The 16,183-nt window shown below is 49.8% G+C and overlaps 1 protein-coding gene across 2 annotated transcripts; it reads left to right on the top strand.

The window, feature by feature from the left end:
- The first annotated feature begins 127 nt into the window (after positions 1 to 127).
- On the top strand, positions 128 to 7,056 carry Cst8 (cystatin 8). 2 transcript variants are annotated; one of them, XM_063247930.1, is made up of 4 exons: positions 128 to 265; positions 2,768 to 3,074; positions 3,669 to 3,782; positions 6,879 to 7,055. In XM_063247930.1, the coding sequence occupies exons 2-4, from the start codon at positions 2,853 to 2,855 to the stop codon at positions 6,960 to 6,962; spliced, it is 420 nt and encodes a 139-aa protein (XP_063104000.1). In that variant the 5' UTR covers positions 128 to 265; positions 2,768 to 2,852; the 3' UTR covers positions 6,963 to 7,055. The 2 variants fall into 2 exon arrangements, with proteins under 2 accessions (XP_063104000.1, XP_003476458.2); XM_003476410.2 differs by having other exon boundaries at positions 156 to 265; positions 2,771 to 3,074; positions 6,879 to 7,056.
- Positions 7,057 to 16,183: the final 9,127 nt, after the last annotated feature.

Genomic DNA, 16,183 nt, shown 5'->3' with positions numbered 1-16,183 from the left:
CATGTGTGCTTGCTGCTGTCTGTGGCCCTCTGCTGAAGCAGAGGTCAGCAGGTGTGAGGCCTCCTTCCAGGCAGGTCACAGGTACTGGGTTGCATCACAATATGTGATCTCCCTGCAGGGCCTAGGCTCAGAGAGGCACAGGTCAAAAAGGAGGACAGAGCCTCTGGCCAGGGAAGTGGCATGAACTGAGTGTGTGGGGACCACAGAAGCACAGGTCATTGGTTAGAGCCCAGCTTACAAGAGGAAGAGGGCCGTGGCAGAACAGGTGGGAGAAGGACACTCAGGCCACAGTTCTCATGGTCCCCTTTACAGGGCTAAGATGCAAATGACCACAGTAGGGGGTGGCAGGCACAGGCTGGGGGGCCTGGCTGGAGGGGGCGGCTCTGGAGTATGGATTCCACAGGACAGGAGGGAAGCAGATGAAGAGACTGCCTGGGGTGCTCTGGGTGGGAAAGGGTCACTCTAGGGGTGAGCGCAGCCAGGCAGTGCTAAGGAGGGCTGCTGGAGGAGAGCTTCAGGCTGTGAGGGCTGCCAAAACCCACCTGGGGGCCCTGGGACCAGCTCCAGCTCCGGCTGTGTGGCCTCTCTACTGGTCCTGGCAGACCAGGGGAGGGAGTGTCTTGGCCAAATCTAAAATGTGCAACCTGGTATTCATGTTCCTCTGTTCGTAAATATTTTGGGTGTAACAGAAGAGAAAAAATAAACCTAAAACCAGTGGGGCATTTGTTACATCTTGCTACACCAGTGCTCCAACATCTGTTTTGTGGTACAGGGGGTGGGTAGTGCATTCCCCAGGAGCTATCAGAAAACTCACTCTAATTTTACTCTCCATGGCATCCACCCTGGAAAATTTCCCCTATATTGCCAACATACATATTGCCAAAAAGGGGTGCCACAAAAAGGAGAAATGGGATATGAGGGATTTTCCTCTCTGGAAAGAAGACTCACAAAAGTCGAGATTTGATCAGCTTTTCCTTTGGGTTGAATGTCTGTTACCAATGCCATGCTTTACAAAAGTGAACAAATCAACAAGCAGTAAGTTTCTAGTATTAGTGATGTTGCATGTGTAACTGTAACAACATCACGATCAAACAACGGTCTGATGCAGTTTTGAACTTTGTATACCACAGCTAAGAAGCCACTTGACTTTCTGAATTATTTTACCAAATTACTGATCAAACCAGAGTTTAATGACTGAACAAGAAAGCTTATACATCTGCTTAATAAAAGTAGCAGGAGGCAGCCACAGGCGCGTGGATAGCCTGGGACGCCATTGCTGGCAATCACTGTGTAACTCACCGCATTGCACACATGTGGGTGAGATCTGTTGCAGATGGTCTCCATTGATTTCCCTCGTGTGGCTGCTGTAGCAGGCAGGTTAGTGCTGCCTGTCCCGCCTCCTGCCCCCCATACAGCCCAACTCTGGCTTCATGCAGCCCACACTTGCACTCTGAGCACTGCACAGGGCTTTGAAGAATATTGTTGGAAACCAGACCTTTGCAGGGCTGCATTGCTACATGTAGCCAGGGCTGCAGGTGGGACATGCCTGGCCCAACCAAAATAAAGGACTCTGTCCGTAAAGCCAAATGGAAGGAGGAGATCTGAGCTCCTGCACTAGGGAAAAGAACCATTCACAGGAGAATTTCCACAGCTGGTGCCCTTGGCAGAGGCTGCCAAGACCTCAACCTAGAAAGTACTTCTACAGGGACGCCTGTGACTGCAGATATCCCACCGCCCTGTCAATCTTTGTAGCCAAGGTTTTGCTTCAGAATGCTTTTGTGAGCATCTCATTTCTCCTTAGAAACAGCCCTTGTCTCAGCCTCCTGGAATATGTGTGTAGTTTACTACGGTCAACTTATTCCCATTGCAAGGTCCTGCTATTCCTGGGTAATCCTAATCTATATTTGTTTGACCTTTTAAAAATTTTAGATTTTTATTGGCACATGTTTGCTGTACATAACGATTACATTCCCCATGGGATTACATACTTCGTATATTTTACTTCCTTCTCTCTCTCCCACCTCTGTCCATCTCTTGGTCCCCTTCCCATTTGCAAAAGTTCTATTGTTGTGGAAAAACCAGGACCAAATCAGATGGAAGACACAGAGGCACCAAGGAGCTGGAAGGCAGCTCTATATTACACTAGCAGGCTGGGGGAAACTGAGTTTCAAATTCCTAGCCCCATCTTGGGGTTAAACAGAAACTTATATAGGTTGTTAGCAGGAAGTATGCCAGGCTGATAGCTGCTTATTTTATAATTGGTTACATAGACTTGGTCAAATGTTGTCAGGCAGATTTGTTCTGGGGTGAAGGCTTTATTTTAAATCATACAGCAGGAAGATCAGGGTCTTGGGTGAGCTAGTAGAATCAACCATTGTCTTTGAGTCAATCTGTCTCTAGGTGATAAGTTCTTGAAACAATCTAACATAATAAGACACCCTTTTTGACTGAGCTACACTTAGAAGTTGCAGCTGGCATTGGAGTGCCAAGGCTAGTTGAGTTTTGCCATTTTCTCATTATAGCAGGCTGAGCCTGCCTTTCCTGCTTTTGAATACAGTGTCCAGCTATAACTTTTAAATTTTCCTTTACATGGTCTCCCCATTTCCTATTATCATTTTTTTATTCTGTCCTTTGGTTTATTTGTGCTTTGGGTTTCTTATGTGAGAGGAACCATGTGATATTTGCATGTGTGTACCTGGTTTATTTCCCTTAGTGCTAGGGTCTGCAGGTGCATCCTTCTGTAACCCAGGCTCATCCTCTTTTGCAGCAGAGTAGCAGGAGTGACCACCCCAGCCACAGCGTCACCCCCAGAGAACCAGGCAGTGGGGCCTGCATTCCTGGACTCAGAAACCATGATCAGACCCCGGGGGCTGCCCCTGCTCCTCCTCACCATCCTGTTGGCCAGCATAGACCCAGCCAAAAACACGTCAAATGTTTTGAGGCCATTCAAATCTGTCGAGTTCTCAGATGCAAACATGAGGCAATGCCTGTGGTTTGCCATGGAAGAATACAACAAAGAAAGTAAGGACGAATACATCTTCCTCTCAAGCCAGATCTTGCAGGCCCAGCTGCAGGTACGGGGGTCTGACCTGGGAGCCTTAGAGGTTTGAGAGGATGCTTCATCTGCATTGGTGTCCTGCAGACGAAGGAAGGTCCCACAGCACTGCAGGTTAGCTTGTAGCTGCTCCTGGTGAGCCTACGGCATCCCCGCCAAGACAGGCTGGAGCCGCCCTTCTAATTCCCTGCAGCTCAGCGCAAATCAAGTTCGTATTTGTGGAGGCTACCATGAGCAATACAGTGTGGGGAGTTAGACCTCTCTTCCTTTCCCTTGGTGCCCTTTACATCAGAGGGCAGGACAATGCCAACTTATGACCCTGACCCTATGGCAGCCCCACCCCTGAGCTGAGCAGGAGAGAGGTGCTGAGCCAGCCCGGAGAGCCTGCTTCTCCCCTCATCCCTCACCACAAATGGCTTGCCTGCATTGGGGAGGAGCCTTTCCCCAGCGCCCATCCAGGCGATTCTGAACCTGTCTCAGTGTGCCAAGGACTCCCGGCTGTGGGCACTATTTGGCCCCTAAAGATGTGTGGGGGTGGGGGGAAGGCAGTCAGGGGGATTTTTGTGTTTTCCAAACTTTAAAAAAGTAACATATAGCTTCTGCTGACTGACAGCTCACAGACCGCATGGAATACATGATCGAAACAGAAGTTGCCCGCACCAATTGCACGAGGCCCTACAGCAACAACGAGATCTGTGTTATCCAAGAGAACACCAACCTGGAAAAGGCAGGTGACCCCCCCACCACGTGTATGGCAGCCCTGGGGCTCTGAGCCAAGGCCTCCCAGAATGGGCCGACTTGGGCCCCAGGCCCCCTCATGGCAGCTCCTTTCTTTCCAAGCCATCAGCCCCAGGTGGTCAGGACCATGGCTTTCCAGGGTGTGGCCTTCCCCTGTTCCTCCTCTGGGGACACGATGTCTGCTAGGCTGCTCCCGTCTCAAGGACTTGATTGACCTGGACCTCAGGGGCAGAAACATTGCTGATGCATCTTCCGGGGACAATTGTCCTCTTGACCAGCCCAGCTGGCCAGCTGCAGGGGCTAAAGTCACTCACTCAGCCCCTTGAGTGTCCTCACTGACACTAGCAGCTGCTTGCCTGCACCAGGTATGCTCCAAGTGCTAGAGACCAGACAGCGTGCCACCCTGCTGGCCTGGCCAAGACTCCTGAAAAAGTCAGGTAGCAGATAGGCGCAAAGGTATGATGTGGTCCAGGGGCTCTAGCCTCCTCCTCCTCAATTTTTTTTGTGCCAGTTTGAATTGAACCCAGAGTCTTCACACTGAGCTATACTTCTAGACCCCCCTCCTCCATTTTTTATTTTGAGACAGTCTTACTAAGTCACTAAGTTGTCCAGGCTGGGTTTGAACTTGTGGTCTTCCTGCCTCAGCCTCCCAGTTGTGCTGGGATTACAAGGTGTGCACCTGCGTGCCTGGCTAAGCCTGTACATCTTGATTTCAGGGCTTTAGGGGAGCCCTAGACTGATCCTGCCTCAGATCCAGGTCTGAGGTTGGTGTGGCGAAGGCCACAGCTGTTCTGTGTTCTTACACCTTCCCCTGTGTCATGGCTCCAAAGTGACCAGTGTCAGGATCACCCGGATCCTGACCATCTACATGCTGGAGGCCAGGTGCCCTCTTCGATGTTTCTGCCTCTGTGGTGTGGGAGTAGGGTAAGATGGTTACTAACAAGTCTGGACATTGTTGGCACTGGCAGTGGGATGGTGTTGAGAGCCACTGCTTCACATGGAGGCAGGAAGTCTCAAGTGGGATCACAACATGTGCACTAATGACATCGGGCTGAATACTGCCCAAATGAAACCAGCCCTGCCGTTCCTGGGCGGCCTGGACACTCTTTGGAAGGGAGCTGTCAGGCGTGTGTCCTGGTGCCTTGCTTCTTAATATTTTACTGTTTTGCATTTATATTTTCTCCTGGCTCTTTGGAGTTTCAGGGAAATTGTTTGCTTTTGATTGTTTATAGAAACAACAAGGAGAGTTTGAGTGTTCAAGGGGCGCTGTAGCCTTGGAGGTTCCTGGGGTTCCACAAGGCTTCAGTTACATGTTTTAAGCTCACCTTTATCGAGGGTGAAAACTCCTGGTCTCTGCAAGCCTTGGAGATAATGCTGTAGAGTGGGGACCCGGAGTCCATCTTGTTCTTGGCTCAAGTGCATGTCTCCAGATCTGCATCCTATTATTAAATATTACACAAAGGGCTGTCAGTTCTCTCCAGACTGCATTTACTTTTTCAATTAAGAAGGTTTTCTTCTATCAAATATTCTTTTAATATCTACCAAGTACATCGGGTAACTCTTCTCTTTTGATCTCCTGGTATTCTCAATCAAAACAATAGCCTTGCTACAGTTGAGCCAATCCTGCAGGTGGGACAGAACCCACTTGCCTTCCCTGTGGCCAAGTACTTTGGTGGCCTTATTTCACCAGTAGGGACTAGCTCCAGTTACACTGGCCAATCCGTGCCTGTCTGTGCACACACCCACCAGCTACATGACGCACTTTGTGGGTTTCTGGACATCTGCACACAGATAAGCATGGGGCAGCCACGGTTCCAGCCTAGCAGCTTTGCTGAGCTGCTGGTCCTGTGGCATGTGGCTGGTGGCATGTGTGCTCTCCAGCCACGCCTTTGCTAATGGCAGAGTGGCTTTCTGACTGCTGCTCTGCTTTGCAGAAGCCCAGTCTCCAGTGGGACGTGGAGCAGGAAGGACTGTGTTCATCTGTCCCAAGGAGCACTGTCAGCTTAGCATACCAGTTCTTACTGTAGGAAACTGGCTTCTGATTGGATCAGTTCTCCCTTCCCCACTGTCCTCAGTCTCGTGCAGGATGGTGCATGCCCAAAGCTTGCATGTGCATAGATATGCACGCTAGTGTATACATGCAGGCCAGGTCTTATCCCAAATCTGCAGAACCAGAATTTCTAGAAAAGTAATTGCTTAGGGATGATAAATGTTTCATATGCAATTGGCTTCAGTTTCTTAGTCTTCCTTTAGGATTTTTACTGTTTCCTATATAAATTTGGGGTTGAATTAATCTCAGTTACATGTGGTTTCAGGGTTTTGCTTTTCTGCTGCATTGAGGATGGACACTTTTCCTTTTTTCTGTGTTCTGGATTCCTTTACAGATGGAAGGAGTTCTTCACTCTCAAATTTGGAGTCATTTGCATTTAAGTCACCCTCCTAATATTAATTTATTGCCTGTGTCTCATACTCAGTGAAGAACAAGCTTTCTTCTCTTTTAGCTCTGAAGGACCTCAAAGACTTCATCTCCAATGCCTCTGCCATTTTGCAGCTCAGCTGCCTGCCTGCTCACCTCTCTGTTCATCTGTCTGTCTACCTGTTCTGGCCACCATCTGGCCATTTCCATACCCTGGACAGGGGGAGGAAGGCCCCTTGTGAGGCTCCAATCTTCTCTTTCCTCTTGTCCCTGCTGATCTGTTATCAGCCCAGAAAGATCATTTAGTCCTCAAAATAGCGTCCACCCATGTGTCTAATAGAAATGCTTTATTCTCATTGTAGGAAGCGTTAAAGAGAAGTTAAACCTTTGAGTTTATGTCTAATCTCCTGCAGGGTCCTAAGGGCACTGGTGCTTGCCGTCTCCCAGTGGTAGGTGTTACTGGGTCCACTTGTCCCTGTTGTTTCTGGTGTCTGTCTGGGCAGCTGTCAATGGCTGGGCTATAGCTTCTGTAACCAGCAGCCTCTTGGGGACAATCCCTGACAAGTGGGGACCACTGCCAGGATGTTCTTAAGCTGATACCTGGCAAGAGGCTAGATTTTTCTTTTTCTATGGCATATTGCTGATTTTCAATTTCACTGTCTTTTGCAGAAAATGAATTGCATCTTTTTGGTGGGAGCACTTCCCTGGAATGGAGATTTCTTGATGTTGATGAAGGACTGCTCAGAAATCTAAGCCTCAGTGTGGTCTGGAGCCTGGACAACACCCCACCCCACGTTTTCCTGAGATAAAAACAAGGGTGGTATCAGCTGTCATCACGCACTTTCCATATCCACTCTTCTTGCTGTCTCCATTTTAGGTTCATGTGGGGATGGGAGCATGGTCCTTCCTGAAGCCTGCTCCAGCCCCACTGGATACAAACGTCAAGCGAGGTCCTCACCCCCAGAGTGGGGCAGAGTGAGTGGCAGGGGGGTGTATCCTTGGGTAGGTTAATAATCCTGTACAGAGGACTGGTCCTGGGGCTGCCAGTGCAGCAGTGTCTTCTTGATGTATCGTGCAGCCAGGGGCTCCTTCTGCTCTGAGAGTCCTGGTGGACCAGTCCCTGGTGGGAGAGCCTCCCTGGCATTCCTGAGGGTTGGGGTTGGTGTTGCTCTTATGAACATCAAAGGTGGTTGTAAAGAGAGAAGAATGAGTGCGGTAGGGCCAGGGCAGTGCACTGTCAGAACATGTGTGCTTGTACATGTGTGTGTACCTATGTGTGCATGTGTGAGGGGTGTGGAGGAGGAAATCAGCACAAAAATGGTGGCGGGAGGTGAGAGCCCTTTGAAGAAAGCCACCACGGAGCCCGGCTGCATCTGACGGGTCTGTTTCATGGGTGGAGCAGCTCAGTTCTCAAGAAAAGCATGTTCAAGAGGTAAATGCACTTGGTGCTCTGTAGCCATCTTGAACAAGGAGAGCATGGTCAGTTTCGTGTTCTGTGTGCTTATCGTGATTACTTTTTTTCTTTTTAATTATGTTTTCATGTTACTTCTGCACTGCTGTGGCCCAGGGTTCAGGTCCTGTTTCAGGCAAAATGTTGGTGTGAATTACAAGGCCCTGTGCCCTACAGATGTGCATATCCTGGAGCCAGGTCCTGCCTGTGGCCTGCCAGGCAAGGCAGAGCTTAGCATGAAGCCATGAGACCCAGAGGTACAGCCCTGCAGCACCTCACTATCCATGCCCTGCACACCCCCAGCCTCGTCAGCAATGCCTGCCAGAGACGCTGGGGCTGGGAGCTCCCTGGGGCTTGGCTGTGCTCCATGTGCTGCCTTCAGAGCTGCCCAAGTCCAGCCTTTCTTTCCTGTCACTGGAACAAAATCCCAGCTAAAGGAGATATTTGATTTGGCTCACATGCTGGGGGTTTCAACCCCACGCTGGTTGGATCCAGGGAGAGCAGCACAGTGGAGGGTCTGATGTTGGAGAGCTGCTTGGCCATGGCTTCGGGGGCAGGGAGAGGAGTGAGGGTGAGGGCAGGAGATGCACCCCACAAGGTCAAGTACCTGGCAACCCCACCCTTCTCAGGCCCTGCTTCCCAGCAGCTAGGTCAGTGCGGAAGGAACTCACCATCAAAGGAGTCAACTGCAGAGCACAGTCCTCCGTGACTGGTCCCTTTCGAAGGTCCCACCTCTGCACACAGCAGATTTGGGGAGCCATTTGTGACCTGAACTACGGCATCTTGGGCCTTCCACTCTCTGGTCTCTGTGCAGTGGAGGCTGTCAGGGGTCGAGGACTGGGGCTGCCACCTGGGGCCAACCCAACGCTCAGAGAGGGGTCCATCCAACCCAGCCCGGCTACAATTGTACTGTGACTCTGTGAAGGGAAATCGGCTTGTGCTTTTATGGCCACTCGGTCCTTCCTTTGTATTTATTTTCTGGCCACATGAACTGAACGCGCCCCTGGTCTCTCTGGCTTGAAGTCTTCAACTTTTATCTTTACAGGAGATATTTTACAGTGCTGTGTGGTGTCCTTCTGAATTCTAGAATCATGCATGTGCATATGTGTGCCCACACATAGGTGTAATGAAAATATACATTGCGTGTTTACATTTTAAAAAAATTATAGTAAAAGGCACACTGCCATGAATCTCTCCCACATTGCTTCAAACACACTCATCCCATCATTCTTGCCATTTTCTGAAGGTCTAGAAGTTTCTTTCCTGAGTGTGATCATAAATATGGTGAATGCTGCTACCACGTGCCATTCAATGGAAAAGTACATTCTTAAAGACATGACAGAGTCCTCATCCACTGTATTTACTGGATTTGGCATTGGGTGACCCCTGGCTCTTCCCCAATGTCAAAATGACCATGGAAAGGAAATGTCTGAAGTTGATTCGGGACATTGAGGCAGTCAAGACTGCACCACTGAAGGTCCTGAGGGAAAAGGACTCCAGAGCTGCTGCAGAAAGTGGCAAGCACCAAGAGATGAGTGAGTTTAAAGTGAGAGGACAGAGTCGGAGAGGATTCATGGCAATGTGTGTCTCGCTGTAGGGATGTTTATAAATGTACAGTCATCATGTTTTTTATCACACTGCTGCATACTTGTGTCACACACCCATCAGGGTGACTGGAGGTCTGCAGGTCCTGCTGTGGATGGGCTGTGCATACCTGTAGGAGGACAGGTGCTTTCTGTGCCTGGACACCCCTCAGTGGGTGTGGGAGCTTTATACCCTGCTCTGCCCAGCTTCTCCATCCTTTTGAGGCCTGCATCTCCTCTCCTGGGCTGAGACTCCTTGCAGAGCCCATTCTCACAAGGGTACCCCCACCCTTCATTGTCCCCACCCTGCATCAGAGGCATATCCTGGGGCTGCCGCTGCTTCCTCCTCCTTCCTCTGTATCCCTGGCAGATGAAGGCTTGGCCGGCTGTGTGGACAGATGATGGAGGGGTTCAGGGCATGCATGGTGGTCTGGCTTGGGCGGGGGCTGCCGAGGGTGCAGCATGGCCTCCACTCTCCTGGACCTGTTCTCTGCCATTCTGGAGCAGAAGGAAGATGAGATATTGGTTGGGCCATGAAAGCTGAATTGGCCCCGGGGACATGAAGATCAAAGCAGGGCTGAGTTTTGGGGACCTCAAGGCCACTGGTGGGGATGTAGCCCAGCTCACAAGACTGACCCAGTGCCAGTATAGCCCAGTTGAAAATCAACTCCATATCACCTGCTCACACCATGGGGGACTCTGAACCTGATTCTTGAGGACAGGTGTGGGGTCCAAGCAGGGCTGGGGTGACTTCTTCCCTGGTCTGGGTTGCAGATCCATTTGGACACCTGCATCCATGAGCAACAGTGGAGTCAGGCTCAGAGGCTGGGGACACAGCTCGGGGAGTACTGGCCTCTGCTTCCTACCTCCCTTGGCAGACTTCCTCCTGCCAGGTGGTGGAGATGTGCTAGCCAATGGGAACATCTGTTCCCCAGAGAGATTGTCACAGCTTCCGAATGGCCAAGGACAGCAGGGTACAGGGCTCTGTTACAGAATGTTGGCCGCTGCAGCCCTAGGCCCTGCCTCCACATGGTGACCCTGAGCACCCGGCAGCTCCCACAGCTGTGTCTCTGGAGAAAACAGTGATCCTGCAAGTGTAACTGGCTTATCTCCCCTGCAACAAGCAGGTGAACCCACCCTTTTAGGAACCAAGGTCCAATATGATAAAGTTTAGAAAACAGTGATAAAACACAAAGAATGAGCAAGGTTGTGAGCTAAGTCTTAGAAATCAGAAAGGATGGCTCCTGGTCCTGGGAGAACCCAAAAGTGTGAAAATGCAAGAGCTGGCAGAATCCATAGGGGGAGGAGCTACTGTGGGTGCTCTTGTATCACTGGAGAGCCGTGGAGAGACTGGCGAGAATCTTCAGGGTCAAGGGACCCACCCCCACCCGAGTTCCCGAGCAGGCCAAGCTGCTGCCTCCCTCTAGGACTGGCCCTAGCAGCACTTCACTGCAGCGCAGGCCACACAGAGGACCTGGAGACCCCTTCTGCCATACTGCATCATCAGAGACATGTGAGATACCCCAAATTATGACACTCCCTCAAAACAAAGCAAACTCCAACATGATGACCAGGGGACAAGGATACATTTGTGGTAGCAATGTCTTTGCAGTACTTGGCCTGATTGAGGAGAGCTGGGGGACCCTGGCACCAGGTGTAGCTCTCCCCTGGGGCCTGCAGTTGGTTAAGCAGGTATAAAGGACAAGGCTAGGTCCTGGGGAAGTGACTGCATCACCTGGACAGGGGTGAGGAGCAGGAAAAGGAGGCAGAGGAGGAGGAGAAGGTGGAGGAGCAGGAGGAGCAGGAGGAGCAGGAGGAGCAGGAGGAGCAGGAGGAGCAGGAGGAGCAGGGAAGCAGGGGAGGGGGAGCAGGGGGAGCAGGGGGAGCAGGGGGAGGAGGAGCAGGATCAAGAGGATCAGCAGCAGCAGGAGGAGGAGGAGCAAGAGGAGGAGGAAGAGGAGGAGCATGACTGTGCCTCCTTTCTCGTTCTTCTTCCCAGCTGGCTCCTGACGTGCAGTGAGGGCAAATCTGTCTCTGCTCTTCTTCCCTGCCCTCCTAGTTTTCGTTTTTTCTCCCTTTCTCCTGTCTTCCCCTTCCCTCTCACACCACTCCCCTAGCCCCTCGGCTAGTCACTCCTGTGCACAGTGACCATGTTGCTGACTGCAGGAGTCAGGGTTGCATGTGTTGCTCAGGGACATGCTCTGTCCCCCAGTTCCTTGCTGCTGCCTCTGTCTCTGTCTCTGTCTCTGTCTCTGTCTCTGTCTCTGTCTCTGTCCCTCTGTCTTTGTCTCTTTCTCTGCCTGTTATACAACACATACATGCACACACTGTCTCACAGGGCCCACTCCCTCTGCACGCTTGTCAACTGCAATTTTTCTGGAACTTGCCTATTCAAGGAGCAGCCAGCACAATATCTGTGTGCAGGGTACCCCACCTCCCTGCTGTGCCATTCATGGTTGTGGCAAACCACAAGACACAGCAGCATGTGCAGGCAGGCGCTGGCCTGCTCTTCAGGGACCAGTTGGGCCCCTCAGGTGTAGGACATGGGATAGAGGACAGATCCAGGATGAACAATCGGACAGGACAGGTCCTGCCTGCACCTGTTGCTCCCACCCCTCTTCAGTACAAACCACAGCGGCCCCTCCTGACTTCCGGAAACCTCTGCCTCCCCTCCCCAGGTTCCTGGGTCAGCCTGGCCCGCAGCTGGATGCACACTCCCCCTGCTGTCTGATGACACCCAGCAGAAACACCCAGCCCACACATGCAGGTTCTAAGACCTTTACTTGAGCACCTGGCTGCTTCACCACCACCAGACTCAATCAACTCTGTGCCCCCAGTGGACAGCCACACCTCAAACAGAAAATCTTGATCTGCACTAGACTCCACAAATCAGAGTTGGTTTTGCATGTGGTAGGGCATCCCACAGCCAGAGGTTGGTCTTGGGAGCAGGAAAGCAAAGCTGAGCTGGCAGGAGGAGCGGAAGGCAGAGTGTGGCCGCAATCACCTCACCTGTGGAGCGAGGCTCCTGAGGACTCCTGGGGCTGGCAGCAGCAGGAGAGGCCTGATTCAGGCTTTAAACTGGCAGAAGTAACCAGCAGAGCATCTGTCTATTGTCTGTCTGTCTCTCTATCTATCATCTATCGTCTATCTATCTTCATCATCTGTCATCTAGTGATCATCTCTCAATCATCTATTGATCCTCTATCATCTGTCAATCATCTGTTTATTAACCATCCACCTACCCACCCATCCTTCCATCCCCACTGAAGCAGCCAGAGGAGGAGGGAGGAGGCAGAGCTGGTGGTGAGCCGAGGCCTCTGTCCACCTGGCTCTGGTGACCTCTGCATCCAATTGGGGAGTAAGTGAGTCTTACTTTTGACCCTCTGGAGTGCTCTCTACACTTTATTTTTAAACTGGAATTTTGACCTCTTTTAGTGAGAGCATCCTATTTAGGAAGAGAACCAGTGTTATGGAAATAATTAACTTCAAAGGTAAAATTCCTATGTGGGCCTGTTCCCAGGAATTTGCCTGCATGTGGTTCAGGGTAACCCGATACCCTGTCTTTTGGGCTCCACAAACTGTGGTCCTAATTCTAATTCAGCATATTCAGCTCCTTTTTGCTCAGTGTATTAGCAGACCTTTCTATGTTCATCTCATGCACACATTTTGGTTCATTTTTTTAGACTGCATTTCACTAATATCATTCATTGTAATAGTCTTCTCTTGATACATATTTATGTTGTTTTCATCTTTTTTTAACTATTAGAAAGTATGTTGCAGCAAGTAATTTTTGCCAGCTTCTTGCATGTAGACAAAGATTTGTTTGTAAATTATACAACCTTTTTTGTTCCCAGAATCTATTTATTTATATTTTAAAGATAATTTTAAAAACAATAAAAATACAGTTTCAAAACAAGATAGGAAATTAACAATGGTTGTTATATTGCATATTGTTGTCTTCAAAATAGTCTCTCAGTTACCAGATATAGGGGTGCAAAATTGATCAAATGATATCAGCACTAACTATGCCTTTCAATGAACTATTAGAATGAGTATACAATTATCCAATCTTGTATATATATATATATATATATATATATATATATATATATGTATATATTCCCCTTTCTCTTCTCCTTTCCCACACCCCAGTTCTTTCTTTTCGAACAGTCTCTTTCTCTTTTATAATATTTATTGCACCTTCTGAATCTTATTTACTCTTTCAGTTTCTTACACAAGGGAGACAATACGAAGCTTACAAATGCAAGCCTGATTTATTTCACTTATGAGTATGCTCTCTAGTTGTATCCATTTACCTATAAAAACCTTTATGGCTGAGTAGGACTGAACTGTATAGAAATACCACATCTTTTTTATCCACTTCATGGTTGATGGCCATTTGGGTTGTTTCCAAGAATTAACTGTTACGAACTGTGCTGCTATAAACACGGGTGCAAATATATCACTGTGCTATACTACTTTCAGTTCTTCTGGAAAAATACCCAGAAAGGGAATAGCTGGGTCAAATGGGACCTCTAGTCCTAGTTTTCTGAGGAATCCTCACACTGATTTCCACAGTGGTTGCACCAGTCTACACTCCCATGAACAGTGGAGAAGGGTTCCTTTTTTCCCACAGCCCCTCCAGCATTTGTTGTTGGATGACTTTTTTTGATGACAATCATTTTTTTCTGGGGTGAGAACTTTTTAATGTTTAGCAAAGACAGCTAAATTTATGGCTGTTAACAAAAGACCACTGAGTTCCCCTCGGCCAATTAATTAGTCTGGTCTTATGGTTAAATTTTTCCCAATGTGTAGGAAAATACTGACATTTTATTGTTGGTGAATTTGAACCTTTACCATTGAGAAGATTAAGAGCATGGCAATTGTTTAAATTTTTAAAAATTGGGGCTGGGGATTTAGCTCAGTGGCATAAGCCCCTGCCTTGCAAGTGTGCAGTCGTGAGTTTGATCCCTGGTACAGGTAAAAAGAAAAAGACAAAAAAAATTACTTTCCTGTTAACCTTCCTCAAAAATATCCCCTTCATTTCAGCTGTACATATCCCCTGTGTGCACCTCTTCTAAAGCAGTTCTGAAAGTCCTCATTTGTGTCTTTGTGAGGTTTGATGAAACAGTATGGCGAACACTGCTGCCCAGTGCCATCCAACAGAAAGGCAGCTTAAAAAATCATGATGCTGTGTCCTCGTCCACCTTACTCGTTGGATCTGGCACCATGAGACTTTTGGCTCTGCCCCAAAGTCACAGTGATCATGAGAGGGGAACCAGGATGGCTGCAGTCGAAACAACAGAAGACTGATATTGGCATGGCTGTGGAGCAGCAGACCCTCTTGTACTCTCCTGGCGGGGCTGTCTGATGGGGCAGCCATGGTGGTGAACACCCAGGAGCCCCTGTCATGTGGCCCAGTAGTTCCATCCCTGCCCAAGAGAATCAAAAGCATTGTGTCTCCACAAGATCTTGGCCAAATGTGGTCTCAGCAATATCAACCACAAGAGTAAAAAGTATAAATGATCCCCATGCCTGTCAATGGAAGAACGCACAGATGAATTGTGGGGTGTCACACAACAGATTGTTATTTGGCAGAAAATCAGAGTTAAGCAGTAACATAGGACATGACACTGATGACCGGAGACCATGCTGAGAGAATGACCCCACCAGGAGGGTCACAGAGCATCAAATCTGCCCACACAGGATGACCAGATGGCCTGCCTGCATATTGGGCAGGGCTGGAAGGGGACAGCGACATTGTGGTGACAGCCGAGGAGGTGAGGTTTCTTTCTAGGGCAATGAGAATGTTCTGGGGCTGCCTGAATACCCTGGATGCCACCAAGCCTTAGTGGGTGCTGCGTGGTGGTGAATTTAGTTCATTGAGACTGTCCTAGAGCGCTTGCATGGGTAGAGGAGCTGAGCTGGGCCCAGCCCCTTCCTGGACCGCCCTCAGTAGGCACAGCCTCCATGCCTTCTTAAACCTGCCTTCTCACACTGCCTGAGGTAGAGGGCAGGGTTCTAGAGAAGGACCGGGACCGGTAGCCTGGTCGACTGAGGGCACTTGGTGGGGTGACATCCAGGGGACTGTCCACTGTCCCTGCTCATCAGAGGTGGGGTTCACATGTGTCAGCAGATTCTGCCCTGTCCTGGTATTGCCTCCCAGGTTGGGGTCAGCCACCCATGCAGGGGTCCTGTCCAGTCTGGGGATGCAGGCCTTAGGGTGTGGGTGCCTTTCTTTCCTTTCTGTGGATACAGCTGCCAGGCCTGAGAGGGATACAGGGCAGTTTTGGGATCTTCACAAATATGGGTCCGAGAGTGAAATGGATCCCTCTGGGGACCTCACCTGCTCAAAGGATGCCAAGGAAATGAAGCAGTTTGTGTTTCTTTTAAATTTTAAGGAGCTTTTTAATGAAGGGAATTCAGTCCTTTGCCAGATGTGTTTCAAGTGACTGTCCTGAGTCTGCTTTCTTCTTGATTCTGGGGTGTGTGTATGTGTGTCTGTGTGTGTACAAAATGTGTGGCTGGATTATTGTGTCCTGTTGTCAAAGAGCTCCGAGTTTAAACCTACAGTTCCCTTTCAAACCTCTGCGCTCCTCCCCACCCAGCTCTGCAGCCTGGCTCCTCATGTGGGATTTTGTCCTGGGCTCCATGCTGACCTGTGCTCAGCTTGGAGGAGGACTATGAACACCCAGATCTCTGCGTTCCAGAGCAGCATCCTCTGCCTGGGCCACCCTTGCTGCGGGGTGGCTGAGGATTCGTTCCTTGTGGGTCTTGCTTGGGAATGAACTCACAATCAGACAACATGGCCTAGCCCAGCACATTTGAAGACAGAGTGATGTGGCTGGTGGGCCATGTGGGGTCATCTGGCACTGGGGTTCAGTGGTAGAGGAGCTGAGGCAGCATGGCCGTGGCCAGCCGAGGCCTCCTGCTGTGCTGCT

The sequence above is a fragment of the Cavia porcellus genome, unplaced genomic scaffold (assembly GCF_034190915.1).
Source record: "Cavia porcellus strain 051 isolate PalLab524CR breed Dunkin Hartley unplaced genomic scaffold, mCavPor4.1 scaffold_5, whole genome shotgun sequence".
Classification (NCBI taxonomy): Eukaryota; Metazoa; Chordata; class Mammalia; order Rodentia; family Caviidae; genus Cavia; species Cavia porcellus.
Note: the sequence above shows the minus strand (reverse complement) of the source record. Positions and strands in the feature narration are given on the sequence as shown.